The sequence below is a fragment of the Macaca thibetana genome, chromosome 19, assembly GCF_024542745.1.
Source record: "Macaca thibetana thibetana isolate TM-01 chromosome 19, ASM2454274v1, whole genome shotgun sequence".
NCBI classification, from domain to species: domain Eukaryota; kingdom Metazoa; phylum Chordata; class Mammalia; order Primates; family Cercopithecidae; genus Macaca; species Macaca thibetana.
The window spans coordinates 12,619,298-12,645,970 of record NC_065596.1 but is presented as its reverse complement, the minus strand read 5'-3'; the positions used below and the strand labels follow the sequence as shown (position 1 = coordinate 12,645,970).

General features: G+C 44.2%; 2 protein-coding genes across 6 annotated transcripts in view; both read right to left on the bottom strand.

The window, feature by feature from the left end:
* ECSIT (ECSIT signaling integrator) overlaps positions 1–26,673 on the bottom strand; it is a 385,922-nt gene that overhangs the window by 200,106 nt on the left and 159,143 nt on the right. The gene's annotated exons all lie outside the window — the stretch shown is intronic.
* Positions 18,175–26,673, bottom strand: part of ZNF823 (zinc finger protein 823) — a 445,525-nt gene continuing 437,026 nt past the window's right edge. For 2 of the 4 annotated variants that reach the window (XM_050770303.1, XM_050770302.1), the window contains 3 exons: positions 22,423–22,549; positions 21,403–21,463; positions 18,175–20,586 (listed from right to left, as the gene is read on the bottom strand). In XM_050770303.1, the coding sequence (XP_050626260.1) occupies positions 18,945–20,586; positions 21,403–21,463; positions 22,423–22,456 (1,737 nt within the window). In that variant the 5' untranslated portion in view covers positions 22,457–22,549 and the 3' untranslated portion in view covers positions 18,175–18,944. Of the gene's footprint in view, positions 20,587–21,402; positions 21,464–22,422; positions 24,489–26,673 lie in introns of those variants that run through there. The other 2 variants (XM_050770301.1, XM_050770304.1) reach the window with 2 other exon arrangements.

Below are 26,673 nucleotides of genomic sequence, written 5' to 3'. Positions count from 1 at the left end.
CCAAGTGCTGGGATTACAGGCATGAGCCACAGCGCCTGGCAATGTGAGTTAATTTTAATGTATAATGTGAGAAAGGGTTCTCAGTTCATCTTTCTGCAGGTCAGTATCCCATTTTCCCGGTACGTTGTTGAAAACCCATTCCCTATTAAAGTGTCTTGGCCCATTTGTTGAAAATTAATGAGCAATAAACAAAGAGTGTCTTAGTCCATTTGTGCTGCTATCACGGAATACCACAGACTGGGTAATTTATAAAGAATAGAAATTGATTTTCTCACAGTTCAGGAGGCTTAGAAATCTATGAAGGCACTGGCATCTGGATTCAGCAATGCTGCATTCTCACAGGGTGGAAGACAGGAGGGCAAGAGAGAGCAAATTGCATTCATCAAACCCTGTATAATGGCATTAATTATTCATTAGGGCAGAGTCCTCAAGACCTGAACACCAAAAGGCCCCACCTCCCAATAGTGTTGCAATGCAAATTAAGTTCTTATTTATTTATTTATTTATTGAGACGGAGTTTCGCTCTTATTGCTCAGGCTGGAGTGCAATGGCGCCATCTCGGCTCACTGCAACCTCCGCCTCCCTGGTTCAAGCAATTCTCCTGCCTCAGCCTCCCGAGTAGCTGGGATTACAGACATGCACCGCCATGCCCGGCTAATTTTGCATTTTTAGTAGAGACGGGATTTCTCCATGTTGGTCAGGCTGGTCTCGATCTCCCGACCTCCCAAAGTGCTGGGATTACAGGCATGAGCCACTGCGCCCGGCCAAGTTCTGACTTACAAATTTTAGAGGGAACACAAATATTGAAACCATAGCAAAGGGAATCTTGATTCCGTCTTGCTGGTCTATATAGCTGACAATTTGCCAGTAAATCTGGTTACTTTACTACCCACCCTGATGATGGAACACCCCATTCCATTCCACATGATAGTCATGCAGGTATAGAAATGGTTTTAAAGCCACAAGAGCATCCCTTAGACAATCTAGATGTACTTCTATTTTAGGATACATCCTGTAAATGAAATTTTCTGGAAAACATAAAAATGGGTCATAGCATGGTTGCTCCACATGCAACGCTCGGGGCATTGTCTTCACTCACGGTAAAATCAGCCCAAGGACTGAACTCATAGCTCTTAGGAAAGCTTGCACATTGGCAGACAAGAAAACTGCCACAGACAGTAAGCTTCCCCACGCGTAATCTCAGCTCCTCAGGAGGCTGAGGCAAGGGGATTCTTGATGCCAGGAGTTGGAGGCCAGTTTGAGCCACACGGCCAGATTCCACCTCAAAAAGAAAAAAGAAAAAGAAAACAGCTACAGTTTACACTGACACCAGACATGCTTTGGGAATCTTTCATGCAGTGGACACAGTCTCAAAACCTGGAAGATTTACAACTTGTTCTGGTTACCTATTACCTATCACCTATCACCTATTACCAATGGACATGTAATTCATGCACTATTACAGGTTATTCATCTTGCTACCAAAGTGGCTACTGTTCACTGTTCAGTCCATATTAAGGAGACTTATCCTATGTCTTTCAGGAATGATAAGGCTTAAATACTGCTAAATAGAAAGACAGAAATGTACCCCTTTGTCCTTTCTCCCCCCAATTTATAAGCCTGCCTTTTTTCTTTTCCTTTTTTTTTTTTTTTTTTTTTTTTTTTTGAGGTGGAGTCTTGCTCTGTCATCCAGGCTGGAGGGCAGTGGCATGATCACAGCTCACTGCAGCCTTGATCTTCCAGGCTCAAGTGATCCTCCAACTTCAGCCTCCAAAGTAGCTGAGACCACAGACATGTGCCACCATGCCCAAATAATTTATATTTTTATTTTTTGTAAAGATTGTCTTTAACTCTGGTTGATATGACTATCAAATAAATGTCCGATAATCTGAAGGAGACCAGTAGATACAAAAGGGAGACAAACAATTATTGGAGAGATTATATACCTGTCTCATGATTAGGGATGAAAATCAGATTATACCAAACATACTCCCTGTAGCCCCTTTCTTTCTTTCTTTTTTTTCTTTGAGATGGAGTTTCACTCTTATTGCCCAGGCTGGAGTGCAGTGGCACGATCTCGGCTCACTGCAACCTCCGCCTCCCTGGTTCAAGCAATTCTCCTGCCTCAGCCTCCCGAGTAGCTGGGATTACAGGCATGCGCCACCACGCCCAGTTAATTTTTTGTATTTTTTAGTGGAGACAGGGTTTCACCATGTTAGGCTGGTCTCGAACCCCGGAGTTCAGGTGATCCACCTGCCTTGGCCTCCCAAAGTGCTGGGATTACAGGTGTGAGCCACCACACCCAGCCAGCCCCTTTCTTTTGATCTTTTGCTTTGCACTAATCTCCCACCAGTTGGGACATTTACAGAGATGGGAAATGGTTAAGAAAATAAAAGGCAACTGGCTGTGCCCTGGCATTTACAAAATTTCTGACCCAATTATTTCTCACAGCACTACTTACTTATAAATGTCACACAATTTCATTCCTATGTATATATTCAAGAGAATTGAAAGCAGGGACTCACACAGACACACGTATTCTAATTCTATAGCAGCTTGATTCACAGTAGGCAAAATGTGATTGTGGAAACCCACATTTTAATCAACATATAAATGGATGAGAACAGTGTGTTTTAACTACACAATGGAAAATTATTCAGGCACTAAACAAGAATTTCTGATACCTGCCATCACATGGGTAAATGTTGAAAATATTATGCTAAGGCCGGGCACGGTGGCTCACACCTGTAATCCCAGCACTTTGGGAGGCCGAGATGGGCAGATCATGAGGTCAGGAGATCGAGACCATCCTAGCTAACACGGTGAAACCTCATCTCTACTAAAAATACAAAAAATCAGCTGGGCGTGGTGGTGACAGGCACCTGTAGTCCCAGCTACTCGGGAGGCTGAGGCAGGAGAACCCGGGAGGCGGAGCTTGCAGTGAGCCAAGATGGCACCACTGCACTCCAGCCTGGGTGACAGAGGGAGACTCTGTCTCCCCCGCCAACACACACAAAAAAAGAAAAGAAAATATTATGCTAAGTGAAATTAGCCAGATATGGAAGCACAAATATTGTACGCTTTCACTTATATGAGGTGCTTAGCCGAGTCAAATTCACACAGACAGAAAATAGAATAGAGATTATCAGGACCTGGGGGTAGGAAAGAGTAGGGAATTATGTGTATGTATATGGAATACTAAGTAGAAATAGCAAGTGGTATGGTAACATGTATAGTATGATCCCATCCAGTATGTATTTTAGTTTGTACCAGCATTGAAAAAGCGTCTTCCAGATGGACAGTCCCAGTGGTTACACTTACCATAGGCAACCGTGTCCCCTGGGCCACATCTTGGAAGTCTATCTGAATTACATTTCAGTGCAATTTATTCTTACAATACTGCAATAAAACAGCTCTTATCAAGGCACCCAGTGATCAAACCCCTGCCAAAATCTACGTCAACCCTGTTTCCTTGTCTTACTCAAACTCTCGGTTACCTGTGACAGAGTTGGCCACTCTCTCATCCTGAAATACCTTCTTCTGGAGGCTTCCCTGAGAGGAAATCCACCTCTTACTCCTTCTGCCTCACTGGTCTGCCTAGTCTCTTCCAGGTTCTTCTGCTAACCTCAGGGGTCACCAGCACCTGGACTCCTCTTGAGCACTCAATTTTTTTTTTTTTTTTTTTTTTTTTGAGATGGAGTCTCGCTCTGTTTCCCAGGCTGAAGTGCAGTGGCATGATCTTGGCTCACTGCAACCTCCACCTCCTGTGTTCAAGCAATTCTCCTGCCTCACCCTCCCGAGTAGCTGGGACTACAGGCGCCTGTCACCACACCTGGCTAATTTTTGTATTTTTATTAGAGATGGGGTTTCACCATATTGGCCAGGCTGGTCTCAAACTCCTGACCTCATGATCTGCCCACCTCGGCCTCCCAAAGTGCTGGGATTACAGGCGTGAGCCACCGCACCTGGCTGAGCACTCATCTTCTGTTATAATTTGCTCCTAACTCTGAAAACAGGTGGCCTGTTCTGGACTCAGGGCTTCAAATAACCTCCACATGATAATATTCTCCATATTCCATCCGGATCTTCCTCGCAAGCTCCAGACTCCCAGGTCCAATGGCCCGCTCAACATCTTCCCTTGTTTGGCTCAAATATATCATGGCTGAACATGAAGTGTAACCCTTGACTTCCCCTCCTATCAACTCCCCTGAGTCTTGTTCCTCTGAGTGAGAGGCAGCACCCGGGGCTCTGAACAGTAGGATGCATCCTGGACTCTCCTATATCTTTTCACTTCATCAGAAGTTGTATAGGAGCTACCTCTGCCTGATTCACCCCTACTCAGGCTTCCGGTTTTATTTTGAGCATCACTCCCCACACCAGGGAGGCCCCCACTAACCTCTCAGACTCGTTTGGGAACCTCCTCCATTGTCTTATGCTCTCAGATCCACACACCCTTCTCTACTGCACTGAACACTATCAGCACTGGTCCTTTATCTTTATGTCCAGACTCCACTAAATAGTGGGAATGGTAGAGCCTTTCTCTACCATCCCATCCGGCTCCAAAAACACTGCTCAGGTTCATATCAAGATTTCTAAATACACAACCTTCTGTTAACATCCACTAACACTACCCAAGTCCAGGCCAGCACAACCTATCTTGCAACTACTAGTATGGTTTTCAAACTGGTCTTCCAGCTCCCCTCTACCACCATTTTTCCCACCCAACAGAAGGAGTAAGCTTCTTCAAATGCTAATGAAAATTGCAGCTTTGCTCAAAATCCAGTAACTGTCTATAACATGGTGACAAAATCCCATGTGAGCTGGCCCCTGCCTATCTATTGAAGCCCATCTGTTATTACCTTGGCACTCTATCTGTGGTCCAAGGAACAACAATATAAATGACACCTGGAAGCAAGTTAGGAATGCAGACTTCCTTTCTTCTTTTCTTTCTGTCTTTCTTCCTTTCTTTCTGTCTTTCTTCCTTCCCTTCTTCTTTTTTTTGAAATGGACTTTTGTTCTTATTGCCCAAGCTGGAGTGCAATGATGCGATCTCGGCTCACTGCAACCTCTGTCTCTCGGATTCAAGCAATTCTCCTGCCTCAGCCTCCTGAGTAGCTGGGATTACAGACACGCACCACCACACCTGGCTAATTTTTGTATTTTTAGTAGGGATGGGGTTTCATCATGTTGGCCAGACTGGTTTCGAACTCCTGACCTCAGGCAATCCACCTGCCTCGGCCTCCTGAAGTGCTGGGATTAGAAGTGTGAGCCACCGCGCCTGGCCAGGAATGCAGACTTTTATGCCCTAGTCTTAACCTGCTGAATCAGAAGCTGAATTTGAAGATCCGTATTTCCTGTGAAAGTTTGAGAAGTGAGTCTCATAAGCTTCCCCCTCAGCCTGATTCGGCCCTATGGGTATTGCATATTCCTTACCACTGAGATATTTGAATCAACAGAATGTCTGAGGTGGTGGAGACCCAGGAGGGCTGCAAAATGCTTGGGCTGGAACTGGGAGAGGTCCCAAGAAGACCATGCGGCCAAGGGCGAGGCTGCCTTTCCAGCACTGCCGTGGCATGTCCCACCACTCCTGAAGTACAGGAATGGCCACTCATGGGAACAGATTGGGAGTGACTGTGTGCGCAGTCAGCAACACACTGAGGCTGGAGTGCTTGTAGCAGGACGAGCCACAGACAAAACCCCTAAGACACCGAGTTAAAGAAGGAAGGGCTTTATTCGACCAGGAGCATCGACAAGACTCACATCTTAAAAACCGAACTCCCCAAATGAGCAATTCCTGTCCCTCTTAAGGGCTGACAACTCTAAGGGGGTCTGCGTGAGAGGGTTGTGATCGATTGAGCAAGCAGGGGGTACGTGACTGGGGGCTGCATGCACCAGTAATTAGAACAGAACAGAACAGGACAGGGATTTTCACAGTACTTTTCTATACAATGTCTGTAATCTACAGATAAAATAACCGATTAGGTCAGAGGTCGATCTTTAACTACCAGGCCCAGGGTGTGGCACCGGGCTGTCTGCCAGTGGATTTCATTTCTGCCTTTTAGTTTTTACTTCTTCTTTCTTTGGAGGCAGAAATTGGGCATAAGACAGTATGAGGGGTGGTCTCCTCCCTTATGCTCACACCCTGAGGCTGGAGCGCTCGCACCCTGAGGCTGCAGCGCTCGCACCCTGAGGCTGGAGCGCTCGCACCCTGAGGCTGCAGTGCTCGCACACTGAGGTTGGAGTGCTCGCACCCCGCGACCGATGTGCTCATACCCTGAGGCTGGAGTGCTTGCACCCCTCGACCAATGTGCTCACCCTGGGATTCAGGGAGCCATGCACACAGGCAAGCAGGAGAAACACGAGGATCCTGGAAGGGGATGGGCAGAACGTGATGGAGGAGAGAGGTTTCTGCTTCCTCCGAGGGCCAAAAGTCACTGTCTGACATGAGAACGACAGACTCTAACAGAGTTCGGGGGTGGGATGGGGCGGATATCCAGTACCTGCCACACAAGGCCAGTAGTAAAGTCACCACAAATACCAGAATGTCATGTTTCAAAGGTTCTTTAGATAAGCATTGATTTTAAAACCATATAAGAATTAAACTTGTTGCCAGGCACCATGACTCATGCCTGCAATCACAACACTTTGGGAGACTAAGGCGGGAAGATGGCTCAAGGCTAGGAGTTCAAGACAGCCTGAGCAAGATAGCGAGACCCCATTTCTAAAAAAAAAAAAAATAGCTGAGTTTGGTACCATGCACCAGTAGTCTTAACTACTTAAGACTGAGGCAGGAGGATGTCATGAGCCCAGGTGTTCAAGGCTGCTGTGAGCTATGATCACACCACTGCACTCCAGCCTGGATGACAGAATAAGATGCTATCTCTAAAAATAATACTAAAAAAAGAAGTAAATCTACTTGTCTATTACACATAAACTTCAAGCAACTCAAGGATCCAACAGAATACAAAATGGAAAGAAAAATTGTATTAACTGACTTTACCAAAACAAACCCACCACCTATTCAACTTACGAAAGCTCTTTTTTAAATCAACTTTTATTTTAGATTCAGGGAGTACACATGCAGGTTTGTTACCTGGGTATTTTGTGTGATGCTGAGGTTTAAAGAATGATTGATTCCATCACCCAGGTAGTGAGCATAGTATCCAACAGGTAGTTTTTCAGCCTTTCAGCTCCCTCCCTCCCCCATCTACTAGTCCCCAGTGTGTATTGTTCCCATCTTTATGTTCATGTTTACTCAATGTTTAACTCCCATTTATTATTATTTTTTTGAGATGGAGTCTCACCCTGTCGCCCAGGCTGGAGTGCAATGGCACGATCTCGGATCACTGCAACTTCCACCTCTCGGGTTCAAACGATTCTCCTGCCTTAGCCTCCCGAGTAGCTGGGATTACAGGAGCCTGCCACCATACCCAGCTAATTTTTGCATTTTTATTAGAGACGGGGTTTCACCATGTTGGCCAGGCTGGTCTTGAACTCCTGACCTCGTGATCTGCCTGCTTTGGCCTCCCAGAGTGCTGGGATTACAGGCGTGAGCCACTGCACCCGGCTGTTTAACTCCCATTTGTAAGTGAGAATATGTGGTACTTGGTTTCTGTTCCTGTGTTAATTTGTTTAGGATAACAGCCTCCAGCTGCATCCATGTTGCATCAAAGGACATGATTTTATTCTTTTTTTTTTTTTTTTGAGACAGAGTCTTGCTCTGTCACCCAGGTTGGAGGGCAGTGGCACGATCTCAGCTCACTGTAACTTCTACCTTCCAGGTTCAAGCAGTTCTCCCGCCTCAGCCTCCCGAGTAGCTGGGACCACAGAGATGCACCACTACGCTGGGCTAATTTTTGTATTTTAATAGAGACGGGGTTTCACTATGTTGGCCAGGCTGGTCTCGAGCTCCTGACCTCAGGTGATACATGCCTCCCAAAGTGCTGGGATTACAGGCGTGAGCCACTGCACCTGGCTGATTTTTTTTTTTTTTTTAAATGGCTGCGATGAACCTTTGTGTAAAGAAAATTTACAAAGATACCTCACATTAGTTGATTAATACAAGACTTAGGAATCCATAGTGAAGAGCCACTTTGTCAATGAGCGACTGAGAAAGATAATATTTATATATTTTATAACATCTCTTTGATGTGGCAACTTTTCTGGAACATTATACATGAATCAATTTGGTTAAAGCTTTCCTGAATTACTTATGTACATTTACCCCCAGTTGGGTGAAGATGAGGAGCCTTCAATCCAACACAGTTGTAGACGTATACCCACGGAGGTGACAAGCAGGTCATTTCATCAGGAAACTCTCACACTTGTCAGCACATAGATGCTGCACATGGAATTAGTTCCATTCCTCAGAAATTTATATATATTTGTAAGAAATGTGATTTTAATTCAATAGTATATAGTTTATGTTGTTGTGTACACAGCATATGTTTATTCTGTAAGCAGGAACTTGACTCCATTATCAGGTTTAACACTTTTCCAGGTGTTTTGTTTTTAGTTTCCTGGGCAAATAGTGCTATCACCTCCAATCACAATACTTGCTTCTTCCGTCTCGTTCTTCATAGTGATTTTTTTTTTTTTTTTTTTTTTTTTTTTTGAGACTGAGTCTCATGCTATCACCCAGGCTGGAGTGTAGCGGTGCAATCTCAGCTCACTGCAACCTCTGCCTCCCGGGTTCAAGTGATTTTCCCACTTCAGCCTTCTGAGTAGCTGGGATTACAGGCACCCACCACCACACCCGGCTAGTTTTTATATTTTTAGTAGACGTGGGGTTGCGCCATGTTGGTCAGGCTGGTCTTGAACTCCTGACCTCAAGTGATCCGCCTGCCTCAGCCTCCCAACGTAATGATCATTTTTTGACAGTAAGTAATATAGACTACTGTAATAATAAATGACTCGGGTGAAATAGACATATTTGCTTTCTTTTTTTTTTTTTGAGACGGAGTCTTACTCTGTCACCCAGGCTGGAGTGCAGTGGCACGATCTTGGCTCACTGCAATCTCCGCCTTCCGGGTTCACACCATTCTCCTGCCTCAGCTTCCTGAGTAGGTGGGACTACAGGTGCCTGCCACCACACCTGGCTAACTTTTTTGTATTTTTGGTAGAGAGGAGGTTTCACCATGTTAGCCAGGATGGTCTCGATCTCCTGACCTCGTGATCCGCCCGCCTCAGCCTTCCAAAATGCTGGGATTACAGGCGTGAGCCACCGCGCCTGGCTATATTTGCTTTCATTAGATTCTGTTCCTCCTTTCACTGGGAAACCTCTCACCTACCAGTTCCTCATCATGCTGTGCTTTGAAACATACCTTAATGAAGAATCCTATATCCAAAAAATTCATCTTCAAAATGGAAGACAAAAGAAAAACTACCCCAGGCTTAAAAATATATATATAAAGAGAATGTGTTCCTACTACACCAGCCCTACAAGAAAGATCAAAGGAAGGTCTTCAATTTGAAATAAAAACATGTCAAAATCTACAGGGAAAAACAAAGAGCACCATTAGAGATTAAGTAAGCGGGAAAGACAAACAGTATGTGTATTTCTTCATCTTTCTTCTCGTTATAGATTTAAAAGGCAACTGCGTAAAATAATAAGTAGTTAATGGATTGTGGGGCCTGCAATATAGAAGAATGTAACATGTACATTATATTTACAAATGAAACCATAAAAAAGTAAGCTAACTAAATGACTACCATAGCAAAGTAGAAAGAATGTATTGTTGGATGTGTAAACCTAAGGGTTGTTAACACATGCAACAAAATACCTCAGAAAGGCAAAAATATAATAGGGCTTTAGGCTGGGCGCAGTGGCTCACGCCTGTAATCCCAGCACTTTGGGAGGTCAAGGTGGGCGGATCATGAGGTCAGGAGATTGAGACCATCCTGGCTAACACAGTGAAACCCCATCTCTACTAAAAATACAAAAAATTAGCCGGGCATGGTGGTGGGCGCCTGTAGTCCCAGCTACTCGGGAGGCTGAGGCAGGAGAATGGCATGAACCCAGGAGGTGGAGTTTGCAGTGAGCCGAGATCACGCCACTGCACTCCAACCTGGGCAAGAGAGTGAGACTCCATCTCAAAAAAAAAAAAAAAATAGGGCTTTAGAGGATAAATATGTTTGTATATCACTGGAATTTATCCATAGATCACTGGAAAATTGATCCTGATTGTGGTAAGTAATTTACATGATAAACACTTGAGTAAACATGACAGAACCTCAAGTCATCCTACATTGTAAAGACATATTGGATGAAAGCAGAATTTACTGTCCTTCCTAAATTAAAAATGAACTCTACATACATTCTATAACATTATGAGGATAAGATTTCCCTCATCCATCCAACCTGGAAATTTCCATGTTATATTACATATTTCCCCTTCACCATTCACTCTACAATTAGAATCAGAAAATTGTTTCTTGTGCAGGTCGTGATCTCTCTATATCCATTTCTTGAACTTCTAGCCCAGGTACAGAATTACATTTCTTTTTTTTGAGACGGAGTCTGGCTCTGTCGCCCGGGCTAGAGTGCAGTGGCCGGATCTCAGCTCACTGCAAGCTCCGCCCCCCGGGTTTATGCCATTCTCCTGCCTCAGCCTCCCGAGTAGCTAGGACTACAGGCGCCCGCCGCCTCGCCCGGCTAGTTTTTTGTATTTTTTAGTAGAGACGGGGTTTCACCGTGTTCGCCAGGATGGTCTCGATCTCCTGACCTTGTGATCCGCCCGTCTCGGCCTCCCAAAGTGCTGGGATTACAGGCTTGAGCCACCGCGCCCGGCCCAGAATTACATTTCAACGATCCCTTATGTTGCATTATATGTTCTCAATTTTTTATAGTTAGGAAATTCTTTTCTACTTTATTGTTATTTTTAGTTTGTGCTGCTTAATTTTTCTCATATTTTAGAAGACTCAATCATGAATAAAACTTTCTAGTGGCTCAACTTCAGCTTATGAATATTATGCCGAGGAAATGAAGACAGTCCCTTCTAAATAGACAACAGGAAGGTGTTAGCATCATCCATGGGTCCAAAGTCAGTATGGCGCAAATTGGGAGCAAAGCTGTGTGGCAGTAGGTGACCTAAGCCTGGGGATCAAATCTAAAGGTTGCCTGACAGCCAAAGGGACTGTATAGGAACAGGGTTTTCATGGACAGAAGAAAATGAACAGAGTGCTCAGGACAAGGAAAAATGTGATCAAGGGCTGCTTGGTATCTTGATAATCCAAATCTCTGCACTACTGTGGCTTTTCCCCCGACTTTATTTATGGTGCAAAAATACACATAAAATAAAATTTACTCTCTCTTTTTTTTTTTTTTTTTTTTTTTTTGAGACGGGGTCTCACTCTGTCACCAAGTTGGAATGCAATGGCACGATCTCGGTTCACTGCAACCTCTGCCTCCTGGGTTCAAGCGATTCTCCTGCCTCAGCCTCCCGACTAGCTGGGACTATAGGCGCCCGCCACCACACCCAGCTAATTTTTGTATTTTTAGTAGAGATGGGGTTTCACCATGTTGGCCAGGATGGTCTCGATCTCCTGACCTTGTGATCCCCCTGCCTCAGCCTCCCAAAGTTCTGGGATTACAGGGATGAGCCACTGTGCCTGGCCAAAATTTACCCTCTTAACCCTATTCATGAGGGCCCTACCCTCATGGTCTCATTTCATCCTAATGACCTCCCAGAGATCCCATCTCCTCATTCCATATATTAGAGAGTAGGCTTTCAACATATGAATTTCAGGGGACAAATAAACTCAATAATATTGTACTCGCCACCCCAATTTATTTCCTCACATGCGGAATCATCATTTATTCCATCCTAATACCACCAAAAGTCTTGACTCATTCTATCATTAACTCTGAAGCCTAAAATCGAAGTCTCATTTAAATAGCATCTGAATCACATAGAGGTGAGAGTTGAGGTAACATTCATGCTGAGCCAACATTCTTCTACAGATGTAAAATCAAATCAGTTGTGTACTTGTAAAATATAATGGTGGAACAGTTATAAGATAAACAAGGCTATTCCAAAGGGGAGCAATATAATGGGTGGAAGACTGACAGTTCCCAAGCAAGTCCAAAACCTAGAAAGGTAAACTTCGTAAGATCTTAAGGCTAAATAATAATCCCTTTTCATTCAGTACTCTGCCCTCAAGGAATTGGGACACAGCAATTGTGTCCCAGCAACTCTGTTAGACACGGGTCGAACCCAAATAGCGTTTGATGGCGCCGCATCTACATTTCTGGGTTTAGCTCATCTTGTTTGTGGACACTTCAAAATGTCCCCTACTGTTTATACTCAGGAGGCAGCCTTCATAACCTCTAAATAGCTACGGGGATCCTTCTTCTCTTGCCTCTAAGAATACCACACATTCGGCTCTATGGATGATTCCTGTAAAATAACACAAGTTCAACAGCTTTCATTCCTTTCTTCCTGTGATCTTCACTTTCAGTTCAAAGGGGCTATTTTACTGCTGAGGTGGCTAAGTCCATGGTTGGCAAGCATACCACTCTTCCTATCAAAAGGTCTTGGACACACCCTTGGTGCGCTCTTCCCAACATGCCTTTTCATCTTTGCAATAATCCTTTTCTAAACATTTTCATTTCAATTTCTTCTTGCTGAATATTTCCATCTCCAACATTTTTCTCTACTCACATTTTATTTATTTATTTATTTGAGGCAGCCTGTCACCCAGGCTGGAGTGCACTGATGTGATCACGGCTCACTGCAACGTCCGCCACCCGAGTTCAAGCGATTCTTCTGCCTTAGCCTCCCGAGCAGCTGGGATTACAGGCATGCGCCACCACACCTGGCTAATTTTTGTATTTTTAGTAGAGACAGGGTTTCACCACGTTGGCCAGGCTGGATTCGAACTCCTAACCTAAAGTGATCTGCCCGCCTCAGCCTCCGAAAGTGCTGGGATTACAGGTGTGAGCCACCAAGCCTGGTCTCTCCTCACATTTTAGTATATGCAGTCAAGAGGAACCAAGTCGTTTTTTTCAACACTTCCAAGAAATATTGTCGGCTCAATATCAAATTTCATCACTTCTTAGTTCTACTTTCTCCAAAACAGCACTGAAGTACAATGCACCAAGTTCTTTGCCACTTTCTACAACGGTTCATCTTTTCTGTATTATGCAATAATATTATCCTCAATTCTGAGACCACATCAGTATTGCCTTTATTGTCCATATATCCACCAAAATTTTGTACATGATTTTTTATGTGCCCTAGTAAGATGAAAACTTGCTTTATGCCTCTTTTTAGTTTTATTTTTTATAGATGGGGTCTTGCCACACTGCCTAGGCTGGTCTTGAACTCCTGGGCTCAAGCGATCCTCCTTCCTCATCCTCCCAAAGTGCTGACATTATAGGCATGAGCCACCATGCCTGGCCTACCTGTCCTCTTTTGTGAGCTCTTACCAGTGTCCAAAGACAAAATTACAAATTTAGGTACTGGCAGATTTAGTGTCTGATGAGGGCCGATTTTCTGATTCACAGATAGCTTTGTTTGTTTGTTTTTTGAGACACAGTCTCACTCTGTCACCCAGGCTGCAGTGCAGTGGCATGATCATGGCTCACTGCAGCCTCGGCTTCCCTGGGCTTGGGTGATCCTCCCACTTCAGCTTCCCGAGTAGCTGGAACTACAGGCGTGTGCCACCATGCCCAGCTCATTTTTTTATTCTTTGTAGAAATGGGACTTTATCATGTTGCCCAGGCTGGTCTTGAACTCCTGGGCTCAAGTGATCTGCCCACCTCAGCCTCCCAGAGTGCTTGGATTGCAGGCAAGAACCACCATGCCTAGCCTCATAGATAGCTATCTTAATGTATCCCCCAAGGCAGAGAGCAAAAAAGCAAGCTGTTGGGAGGATTCACAATAGGTAACTGATTTCATTATTGAGGCTCCACTCTCATGATCTAACCTAGTCTGTATTATATCCCAAAGAAGACATTCCCTAATTCTGTCACATTAGGGAAATGGATTAGAATGAGTGAATTTTATGAGGACACATTTATTCTATAACAGGTGGCCTGCTTTTTGTCGTTGACTTTTTAGAGTTCTCTCAGCAGTCTGCATATTAATTTCTTGTCAGATACACGAATGGAAATGCTTTCTCTCATTCTATGGGTTGTCTATTTTGATGCCAAAAGTTTTAAAATTTCATACATTTCCATTTCTTTTTTCTCTTATGGGTCATGCCTTTGGTGTCATATCCAGGAAATCATTGGAAAATCCAGGTTCATAAAGCTTTTGCCATATACTTTTTTTTTTTTTTTTTTTTGAGACAGAGTCTTACTCTGTCACCAGGCTGGAGGGCAGTGGAGCGATCTCAGCTCACTGCAACCTCCACCTCCTGGGTTCAAGCGATTCTCTTTCCTCAACCTCCCAAGTAGCTGGGATTACAGGAATGCGCTACCATGCCCAGCTAATTTTGTATTTTTAATAAAGACGGTGTGGTCAGGCTGGTTTTGAACTCCTGAACTCAGGTGATTTGCCAGCCTTAGCCTCCCAAAGTGCTGGGATTACAGGCGTGAGCCACCGTGCCTGGCCAGGGAAGGGTACATTTTCATTCTGTTGCATATGGATGTGCATTTTCCTCCAGCATCAGTCTATGGAAACACGATCTTATCTTCCATTGTATCATCATAATATGCGTGTCAAAAATTGTTGGACACTAGGCAAACATGTATTTCTGTCCTGTGTATTTTGTCACAATTGTCTATTTCTGTGTCAGTATGCTGACACTAAATTTTTTTTATTAGTATAAATTTGCTCTAAGTTTTGAAATCAGGAAGTGTCAGTCTACCAACTTTGCTCTTGTTTTTCAATTCTTGTTTTGTCTGTTCAGAGTCCCTTGAGATGCCATATATAAAAAAATGGAAAAATGGGTCCTAAAAACTAATCAAGTGGTCAAAGCTATCCCTAAAAGGCTAGCAGGGAGCAAAAAGTGCTATTTCTCAATGAGAAAAAAAAAAATCTTAGAGAGGTGTTCTGAAAAATGCCATGTCACTTTTGAAAATGGGCCACATGGTAAGAACAAACTAAGCATTCACACACTAAAGCAGAAAGAAGCTGAAATTCTTGGAAGTCTTAGAGCTGCCTCTATAATGGGAAAAACGACTCCTCTGCTTCATGATAAACTGAGTATAAAGACTGAGAAAGCATTAAGTGTGTGGCTAGAGGACACATCGCTAAACAACATCCCTTTTAATAATAAAATAAAGTGTGAAAAAACAGCCTCTATGAATACCACTGTGAGAAGGTTGAGGAGAGCAAGAAAAAGGAGTTTCAGGCCAGTATTGTCTGGCTGCGCTAGCTACATAAAGCACCAGAGCCTCAAACATTTAAAGACCACAGGAGAATTGACACTGGCTTATGCCAATGCAATATTAGCATTCCCAGCAGAGCTCACAAAACTCATAAAAAGAAAGTCTACCTTCCAAAGCAAGTCCTCCATTGTAATGAATTTGGTAAGCCCTAAAAAAAGAAAGAGATCTAGTGGTACCTACATCCATGACTGCCAAGGAGGCCCTGGGGTTCAGGGCCTGGAAAGATCACCTACTCTGGTGCAGTGTGGCAATGTGGCAGGTCACAAGAACAAGCCAGGCCTTGGCTCTTGAGCGAATAATCCCTAGGTCCTTTAGAACAAAAGCAAAACTTGCCTGCCTCCATTCTGGCAAAAATACAAGAAGGCTTGGGTAATGGCCATCTTGTCCTTGGAATGGTTCTACCAAGGCTTCATTCCTGATGTGAAGAAATACCTTGAAGAGGCTGGACGTGGTGGCTCACGCCTGTAATCTCAGCACTTTGGGAGGCTGAAGTGGGTGGATCACTTGAGGTCAGGAGTTCAAGACCAGCCTGACCAATATGGTGAAACCCTGTCTCTACTAAAAATGCAAAAATTAGCCAGGCGTGGTGGCGCATGCCTGTAATCCCAGCTACTCAGGCGGCTGAGGCAGGAGAATTGGATGAACCCAGGAGATGGAGGTTACAGTGAGCCAAGATCGCCACTGCACTCCAACCTGGGTGACAAAGCAAGACTTCATCTCCAGAAAAAAAAAAAAAAAAAAAAGGAAGACATGTCTTGAAGAGGCTGGGCGCAGTGGCTCACACCTGTAATCCCAGCACTTTGGGAGGCTGAGGTGGGCAGATCACGAGGCCAAGAGATCGAGACCATCCTGGCCAACATGGTGAAACCCCATCTCTAGTAAAAAAAAAAAAAAAAAAAAAAAAAAAAAATTACAAAAATTAGCTGGGCTTGGTGGCATGTGCCTGTAGTCTCAGCTACTTGGGAGGCTGAGGCAGGAGAATCGCTTGAACCTGGGAGGCAGAGGTTGCAGTGAGCTGAGATCGCGCCACTGCACTCCAGCCTGGTGACAGAGTGAGACTCTATCTCAAAAAAAAAAAAAAAAAAAAAAAAAAAAAACCTTGAAGAGAAGGGACTGCCACTCAAGGTCCTTCTCATAATTGACAATGCTCCTGATCATCTCCAATCTCTGCTTTGCCACTAAGAATGTGGAAGTGATGTCCCTGCTCCTAACACTACATCACAGTGACAGCTACTCAATTAAGGCATAATCAAGTAGATTAAGGTGACTTATACTTACCTGACCTTCGGGAGGATTCATGCCATCCTGATGCTAACTCTGACTGTACCATAGTGGATTTATGAAAGCACTTCACAATTGCACATGCAACAGTTCTCACTGCAGAGGCTATAGATGCCCCAAAGCTCAAGAACCCCAAAGCAAGCTGGAAGCCATTATGGAGAGAGGGAGTCAATGATTTCAGGGGCTTCCCCACTATTGATGCAATAGTTAAGAATATCTTTTTTTTTTTTTTTCCGAGATGGAGTCTCACTCTGTTGCCCAGGCTGGAGTGCAATGGTGTGATCTCGGCTCATTGCAACCTCCACCTCCTGGGTTAAAGTGATTCTCCTGTCTCAGCCTCCTGAGTGGCTGAGATTACAGGTGCATGCCACCACACCTGGCTAATTTTTGTATTTTTAGTAAAGACAGGGTTTCATCATATTGCTCAGGCTGGTCTCGAACTCCTGACCTCAGGTGACCCACCCTCCTCGGCCTCCCAAAGTGTTGGGATTACAGGTATGAGCCACCGCGCCTGGCCAAGAATATCTTAAATATTGCAAGGGAAGTTGGTAAGAAAGGCTATCTCTGACAGGACTGAAGACGATGTGGAGGAACACACGGAAGAGCATAAATTCTTTTTTTTTTTTTTTTTTTTTTTTTTTTTTTTTGAGACGGAGTCTCGCTCTGCCGCCCAGGCTGGAGTGCAGTGGCCAGATCTCAGCTCACTGCAAGCTCCGCCTCCCGGGTTTACGCCATTCTCCTGCCTCAGCCTCCCCAGTAGCTGGGACTACAGGCGCCCGCCACCTCGCCCGGCTAGTTTTTTGTATTTTTTAGTAGAGACGGGGTTTCACCATGTTAGCCAGGATGGTCTCGATCTCCTGACCTCGTGATCTGCCCGTCTCGGCCTCCCAAAGTGCTGGGATTACAGGCTTGAGCCACCGCGCCCGGCCGAGCATAAATTCTTACAACAAGGAACTCAAAGATGTGCTGAAATGCTCTATAGATTGATGATGATGACGATGACTTAAAAGAGGCAGGGCCACAGATTTGGACACTTGAAACATGTGCAGTTTTTCAATAGACAAAAGTATTAAGAAAGTTCATCATCCTCAAGTAAGATCCTTTGATGGAACTAAGCCTCCATGTCACCCACGGAATAACATGCCAACAAACAGTGCAAGATTTTTTTGATGACTCAAAAAAAAAGAAAAAGTAGCTTCCTACACTTCTCACTAAGCACCTGCAAACGTAAACACAGAACCTTCCATGGTTAAGGATCTGCAGCACTGAAGCTGAACAGAGCTTGACAGTAGTATTATTTGGCCTCCTCCAACAAGTCAACATCTGCATCAGAACCTAGTTCTTTCAACACTGATGATCATCCTGACATTCTGTCAAGATTCAACTTAGCCTGATGTCTCACTGCTTATCTACAATGCTACAACACGTGACAGTGTTAGGCACCATCCAGCAATCATCATCATCATCATCATCATTATACTTGGGTTATCAAGAGAGAAGCAGGATTTTGATGAGTGTTCACATGCTCATTCAGGTCACAAAACAAAAGCAATCTGTGAATGTTAAAACGAAGAAATTTTAATGTTCTGGGTGACATATACTCTGTAGGTGGGCCTGCAATGGTTGTGTCTGCGTTGAACACGTAGAGACTATTTTTCTTGTCAGGATTCTCTAAACAATACAATCAAACAACTATTTACATAGCTTTTACAATGCATGAGGTATTAAAAGTAATCTAGAGATGACTTACACAGTATACAGGAGGATGTGCATAGGTTACATGCAAATATGCCATATAACAAAGGACTTGACATCTGTGGATTTAGGGGGTGCTGGAACCAATCCCTTGCAATATATTGGGGGATAACTGTATTTAAAAAATTGAAACTACGGCCGGGCGCGGTGGCTCAAGCCTGTAATCCCAGCACTTTGGGAGGCCGAGATGGGCAGATCACGAGGTCAGGAGATCGAGACCATCCTGGCTGACACGGTGAAACCCCGTCTCTACTTTAAAAATACAAAAAAAAAAAACTAGCCGGGCGAGGTGGCGGGCGCCTGTAGTCCCAGCTACTCAGGAGGCTGAGGCAGGAGAATGGCGTGAACCCAGGAGGCGGAGCTTGCAGTGAGCTGAGATCCGGCCACTGCACTCCAGCCTGGGCGGCAGAGCGAGACTCCGTCTCAAAAAAAAAAAAAAAAAAAAAAAAAAAATTGAAACTACTTAAGGCTTTATCCCGTGTTTACATTCATAGGGTCTATCTCCAAAGTGAGTTCTTTCAGTTTCTGAAATTGAATAAAAGTACTGAATGTTTTCCCACATTCCATACATTTACAGAGTATCTTTCCAGTGAGTCCTTTTATGTCTATGCAAGGAACGGAGAGAACTCAGTGCCTTCCCACATTCCTTACATTCATACAGCTTCTCTCCAGTGTGAGTTTTTTCATGTCCTCGAAGGAAACGGGAACGAGTGAAGGCTTTACCACATTGGAGACATTCATAGGGTTTCTCTCCAGTGTGAATTCTTTCATGTCTTAGAAGGCAAGTGAGCCAAGAGAATGCTTTCCCACATTCCTTACATTCATACGGCTTCTCTCCAGAGTGAATCCTTTCGTGGACTTTTAAGTTACTGAAATGACTGAAGGCTTTCCTACATGTTTTACACTCATAAGGTTTTTCTACTGTGTGGATCCTTTTATGCTGAGAAAGGTATTTGAAACAACTGAACGCTTTCCCACATTCCTTACACTCATACGGCTTCTCTCCAGTGTGCGTTGTCTCATGATTTTGAAAGGAAGAGAGATCGCTAAAGGCTTTCCCACATTTACATTTATACGGTTTCACTCCAGTGTGAGTTGCTTCATGTCTTCGAAGGGAACCGGACAGACTGAAGGCTTTACCACATTGTTTACATTGATAGGGTTTCTCTCCAGTGTGAGTCCTTTCGTGTCTTTGAAATAAACTGGGACAACCGAAGGCTTTCCCACATATCTTGCATTTCTGGGGTCCATCTCCTGTGTGTGTTATCATGTGACTTCGAAAGCTTGAGCTATGAGATAAAACTTTCCCACACTGCTTACATTCATAGAGTTTCTCTCCAGTGTGAGTCGTTTCATGATTTCGAACCGAACTAGGACAATCAAAGCCTTTCCCACATATCTTACATTTATGAGGTCCATCTCCAGTGTGCCTTATCATGTGTCTTCGAAAGCTTGTGTGATGATAAAACGTTTTCCCACATTGCTGACACGCATAGGGTTGTTCTCCCGTGTGAGTCCTTTCGTGGAGTCGAGTGTAATAGTAACAGCTGAAGGCTTTCCCACATTGTGTACATTTATAGGGTTTCTCTCCGGTGTGAGTTCTTTCATGTCTTAGATAGGTACTGTAATCAGGAAAGGCTTTGGAACACTGTTTACATTCATACGCTTTCTCTCCCGTGTGGATTCTCTCATGTCTTAGATAGGAACTGTAAAAAGGAAAGGCTTTGGAACACTGCTTACATTCATACGGTTTCTCTCCAGTGTGCGTTCTTTCGTGCAAATGAAATAAACTGGGCCAAACAAAGGCTTTCCCACACAACTTACATTTATAAGGTCCATCTCCATGGTGTGCCGCCATGTGTCTGCGAAGGTTTCCAAGAGAACTAAAGGTTTTTGCACATTCTTTACAATCGAAGGGTTTCTTTCCGGTGGGAGGCCTTTCATGTGTCTGAAAGGAATGCTGATGATTGATGGTTTTCCCACGTTGTTTATGTGTATATGGCTTCTCTCCATATTCCTGATGCTCACATGATTTGTGTCCAGTGTCAACTCTGATGTTGCAATTAAGAGATGAATGACCCATGGCGACTTCTCCACACCCACTGCTGTCACATGGATTTACTTGAGGAGTGTTCTTGTTCACAATACTATCTGGAACGTGGCCAAAAGTTTCTCCACATTGACTATCATCTTTAATTTCACATGTATGACTTCTGTAACAAATAAGAAATACATTACTAAAGGTTTGTTTACAAGTGATTTTATGTGTATTGAAGTACTAGATTTACATTTTTAACATTATCATGCAAAGTACAGGCTTCATCCTGTTTGAATGTGAAGAGACAGTGCTGTGTAAGATGGTCCCATGACAGCTGATTCTTTCTTTCTTTCTTTCTTTTGAAACGGAGCTTTGCGCTTGTTGCCCAGGCTGGAGTGCAATGGCGCAATCTCGGCTCACCGCAACCTCTGCCTCCCAGGTTCAAGCAATCCTCCTGCCTCAGCCTCCCAAGTAACCAGGATTACAGGCATGCGCCACCACGCCTGGCTAATTTTGTATTTTTAGTAGAGACAGGGTTTCTCCATGTTGGCCAGGCTGGTCTTGAACTCCCAACCTCGGGTGATCTACCCACCTCAGCCCCCGAAAGTGCTGGGATTATAGGCGTGAGCCACCACTCCTGGCCCACATGGAGATTCTTAATTCCATTTCCAAGGGAACTATTTTGCAAAGACTGAATAGCTATGTCACATTTAACTATATGTTCCTGGGGAAAATTTTTTTTATAGAGATGGGGATCTCACTATGTTGCCCAGGCTGATCTCAAACTCCTAGACTCAAGTAATCCTCCCACCTTGGCCTCCCACAGTGCTGGGATTACATGTGTGAGCCACTGTGCTTGGTCAGAAAAAGAATTATTAGAATGAACAAATTTAAGCTGGGCTTGTTTCCTTTCTCTGCTTGTTTTTAAAATTTTCTTATCATTCTATGAACCACTGCAGGGACATAGCTTTCTTTTGTGAGCGCAAATTACCTTAGATTTCTCCTGGGATTTTGGCACTGATCTCCAATGTTCTGGTCCTCCCATTTCGTTTCTAAAAGGTAGACCCAGGAAAATCACTAAAAATTTTTACCAAATTGTAGAAAAACTCTTAAGATTTTACGTGTACTGCAATCAGGCATGATTCATTCACCAAAGTACATGTGACTCTTCAACAACATGGGTTTGAACTGCACAGCTCCACTTATACATGAATGTTCTTCAGTCTCTGCTACCCCTGGGATGGCAAGACCAACCCCTCCTCTTCCTCAGCCCACTCAATGTGAAGACGACAAGAGTGAGAACCTTTATGATGATCTACTTCCACTTAATGAATAGTAAATATAGTTGCTCTTCTTTTTTTTTTTTGAGACGGAGTCTTGCTCTGTCACTGAGGCTGGAGAGCAGTGGGCACGATCTCAGCTCACTGTCAGCTCTGCCTCCCGGGTTCACGCCATTCTCCTGCCTCAGCCTCCCGAGTAGCTGGGACTACAGGCGCCCGCCACCACGCCTGGCTAATTTTTTTTGTAATTTTAGTAGAAACAGGGTTTCTACTAAATTAAACGGGCTAATCACCATTAGCCAGGATGGTCTCGATCTCCTGACTTCGTGATCCACCCGCCTCGGCCTCCCAAGGTCCTGGGATTACAGGCGTGAGCCACTGCGTCCGGCCAGTTTCTCTTCTTATGATTCTCATCAACATTTTCCTTCCCTAGCTCACTTTATTGTGAGAGTACAGTATATAATACATGTGACATACAATATATGGATTAATCTAATGTTTATGTTATCAATAAGTGGGCCAGTCAACAATAGATTATTAGTGGTTAAGTTGTGGGGGACAAAAAAAGTTATTAAAGGATGCAAGTCTATATGAGGGGCTGGCACCTCTAAACCCTGTGTTGTTCAAGGGCCAACCATATGTCCTTTCCATATTTCAAATCATGAACAGCGTTGATGACCAGGAAACAAATGTCTCCAATTGACTGAGTGAAGAGATGATGTCATCCTTACCTATACAGTCCAGATTCCTAATGGTTTCCTGCATGACATTTCTGTAGAGACTCTTCTGTGATGGACCCAGCAAAGCCCACTCCTCTTGTGTGAAGTTCACAGCCACATCTTCAAAGGCCACTGAGTCCTGAAACATCCCACATGTGCAGAGGAGGAAGGTTGAGACGGACAGCACTGAGAATCCATACTCACTGCATAAACTTTGCATGATGCTGTGGTTTCCAAGCATTTATTCAATGACATAGTAAACCCACTCTTACTCTGTCTACACTCACTTTTTCCAACAAAACCATTGTGATGCTTTAGTTGAATGTGTTTGGTAAAGTAACAGTCGAATAGGAACCTGCCTCTTGTTGGTGAGTTAAGTGAGTGAGTCTTATTGCCTGTGTCACCATGATGTCTATTTCTACAGCAGTTTGTGTAGTTCTTGTCATGACAAAGTATAACTACCTATTGTGTAGAAGAATTACCACTCCCAGTCCTGAAACTGCATATCCTGACAAAGGCTCGTTTGCAAACTTGGATCTTTCATGGTGTCTAGGCACTGGACTAAGAAAGGGGTCCCACCAACGTAACTAAAGCAGAGGCTGAGTGGGCCTAAACTGTTTATGCAAAATATTGGGGCCAGGCATGGTGACTCAGGCCTGCAATCCCATCACTTTGGGAGGCCAAAGTGGAAGGATCACTTAAGAACAGGAGTTTAGGACCAGCATGGGTAACATAGTGAGCCCTTTTCTCAACAAAAAATAAAACTAGGTCTGACTCAGTGGCTCATGCCTGTAATCCCAGCACTTTGGGAGGCCAAGACAGGTGCATCACTTAAGCCCAGGAGTTCGAGACCAGCCTGGGCAACATGGTGAGACCTTGTCTCTACAAATGATAATAATAAAAAAAAAATACCAAGATGTGGTGGCACATGCCTGTAGTCCCAGATATCCAGGATGCTGAGGTGAGAGCATCACCCAAGCCCAGGAGGTTGGGGCTGCAGTGAGCCGTGATCATGCCACTATACTCCAGCTTAAAAAATACAGTGAGATCCTGTCTCAAAAAATATAATAAAAGTAAAAATATATATGTATGTAATATATATTTTAACTCCTATTCCCCCTCTGAGAGTTTGGAAGTTTGTTATATGGTCAGCAGAGAGAGAATACCTGTTAGCCACTGCTAGGTGTGAATGCTTGTGCTCTCCAAAACTCATGCTGAAACTTCATCCTCAATATGACAATAATGAAATGTGGGGCTTTAAGAGTTGATTGGGACTGGGCGCGGTGGCTCACACCTGTAATTCCAGCACTTTGGGAGGTCAGGAGATTGAGACCATCCTGGCTAATATAATACAGTGAAACTCCATCTCTACTAAAAATACAAAATATTAGCTGGGTGTGGTGACGGGCACCTGTAGTCCTAGCTACTTGGGAGGCTGAGGCAGGAGAATGGCGTGAACCCGGGAGGCGGAGCTTGCAGTGAGCCAAGATCGTGCCACTGCACTCCAGCCTGGGCAACAGAGCAAGACTCTGTCTCAAAAAAAAAAAAAAAAAAAAAAAGAGAGTTGATTGGATCTTGAGGGTTTGGACCTCAGGAATGTACTAATCCATTCATAGATAAATGGCTTAATGAATAAACGGGGTATCTCAGGAGTAGGCCTAGTGTCCTTATGAGAAGAGGAAGAGACCTGAACTCTTCTCTGGGCCCCTGGCCATGCAATATCCTGTGCCATCTAGGGACTCTGCAGAGTCCCCACCAGCAAGGAGGCTCTTACCAGACGCCAAGCCTTGATCTTGGGCCTCCTAGCCTCCAGAAGTATAAAAAACAGTGTTTTTTATAAATTACCCAGGCTCAGGTAATCTTGTTATAAGTAACAAAATCAGACTAAGACAGTTATGAGTAAACACTCTGGACACTGGATCGCTACTGAGGGACCCTAGTATCTAACGTTTCACATGTTCGGTTGCAATTTGTTACATGGGATATTCAGCCCATCCTATGCAATTACACTAAGAGAGAACATTTGGAAACTGGCAACTGGTTTCCTCTAGACCAAACGTAGTTAAGCACGACAAAAGACTAATAAAAAATATTTCGCAGGCCGGGCACGGTGGCTCACACCTGTAATCCTAGCACTTTGGGAAGCCGGATGGGCGGATCACCTGAGGTCAGAAATTCAAGACCAGCTGGCCAACATGGCAAAACTCCGTCTCTACTAAAAAGTACAAAAATTAGGCAGGCATTGTGGCGGGTGCCTGTAATCCCAGCTACTTGGGAGGCTGAGGCAGACAGAATTGCTTGAATTGCAGAATTGCAGACAGGTTGCAGTAAACTGAGATCGTGCCACTGGACTCCAGCCTGGGGAAAAGAGCAAGACTCTGTCTCAAAAAACAAAACCAAAAAGAACTCACTATCTCAATGGAAAAATTACAAATTTTGCACTGGATAATGACAAAGGAGAAGGAAAGACGGGGAAAGATTGCACATGTTCTAAGAAAAAACTCAATGTCACCTCTCATGATTATCTATAATATTCCCTAAATTCCTAAAGAGACTTTTAGTAGTCAACAAAGATTATATTGCCAAACCTAATAAAAGTCACCAATGTCTGAAAAGGTTAAAAACCTTCTAACCAGCCGGGCGTGGTGGCTCACGCCTGTAATCCCAGCACTTTGGGAGGCCGAGGTGGGTGGACCACAAGGTCAGGAGATTGAGACCATCCTGGCCAACATGGTGAAATCCTGTCTCTACTAAAAATACCAAAAAACTTAGCTGGGTGTGGTGGTGTGCAGGCGTGTAATCCCAGCTACTGAGGAGGCTGGGGCAAGAGAATTGCTTGAACCTGGGAGGCGGACACTGCAATGAGCCAAGATCGCACCACTGCAGTCCAGCCTGGTGACAGAGCAAGACTCCGTCTCAAAAACAAACAAACAAAAAACAAAAAGAAACCCCCCCAAAAACCCTTCTAACCAAGAAAGTTATAGCTTTCCAAAAACAGATAAAGGATTTTGAAACTATAATATTTGGCATCCCATACTATTAACAGGGAGATAAACAGACAGAAAAAGGAAAGCAAAAAATGGTAGAAGAGCTTAGTGGAGTTTTTATCTGTCCTTGGCCCAATCCCTCCTCACATCAAAGCCAATCTCAAAGACAGGAGACCAAGTTTTCAGTGTGGATCCCTAGAGGTAGCAGATCAGGTCTTATCTGCAAATTATTGCCTTTGTATTTTCCAATCGTCTGGGGACTATCCAAAGGTCTGAAAGGAGGTTCTCTTTTCTACTTCATCAGTAATGGAACCCAATCAGGGTCAAATGTGTCAAGAACTGTTTCAAAATGTTGCAAAATACACAAAAAGCCTGCGATCTCCTGGAACAACAGATTACAGTTAAGACGCACAGCAGACCTACTAAGTCGTGGGAAGAAAAGCTGGAGATAAAATTTCCTTCAGAAATTAGGGTACTGGAGGCCAGGCACGATGGCTCATGCCTGTAATCTTGGCACTTTGGGAGCCCAAGGTGGGTGGATCACCTGAGGTCAGGAGTTCAAAACCAGCCTGGCCAACATGGCAAAACCCCGTCTCTACTAAAAATACAAAAAAAATTGGCCAGGCGCGGTGGCTCACGCCTGTAATCCCAGCACTTTGGGAAGCCGAGGTGGGTGGATCACGAGGTCAGGAGATTGAGACCATCCTGGCTAACACAGTGAAACCCCTAATAAAAAAAAAAAAATTAGCCAGGTGTGGTAGCGGGCGCCTGTAGTCCCAGCTACTCAGGAGGCTGAGGCAGGAGAATGGCGTGAATCCGCGAAGCAGAGCTTGCAGTGAGCCAAGATTGCGCCACTGCACTCCAGCTTGGGCGTGGTGGTGAGCTCCTTGTAATCTCAGTTACTCAGGAGGCTGAGGCAGAGAGAATTGCTTAAAACCCAGTAGGCGGAAGTTGCAGTGAGCTGAGATCGCACCACTGCACTCCAGCCTGGGCAACAGAGTGAGACTCCATCTCGAAAAAAAAAAAAAAAAGAAAGAAATTAAGGTACTGAAAAGCACCCAGTTATATTAGGGAATATTTTTGTTATACCTACCTGATCTAACAGATACAAATTTGTTTGAAATAATACTAGCAATGTATTGGGTAGTAACAGGTTCCAATAGGGCAAATGAATGACAGTGATGTTATATTGGATGGGAGGAAGGAATTTGGAACAGTAAGTAATACCAGTGCTACTCTCAAAGCCAGTATAGCATTATTTGAAACTGAAGGTCCA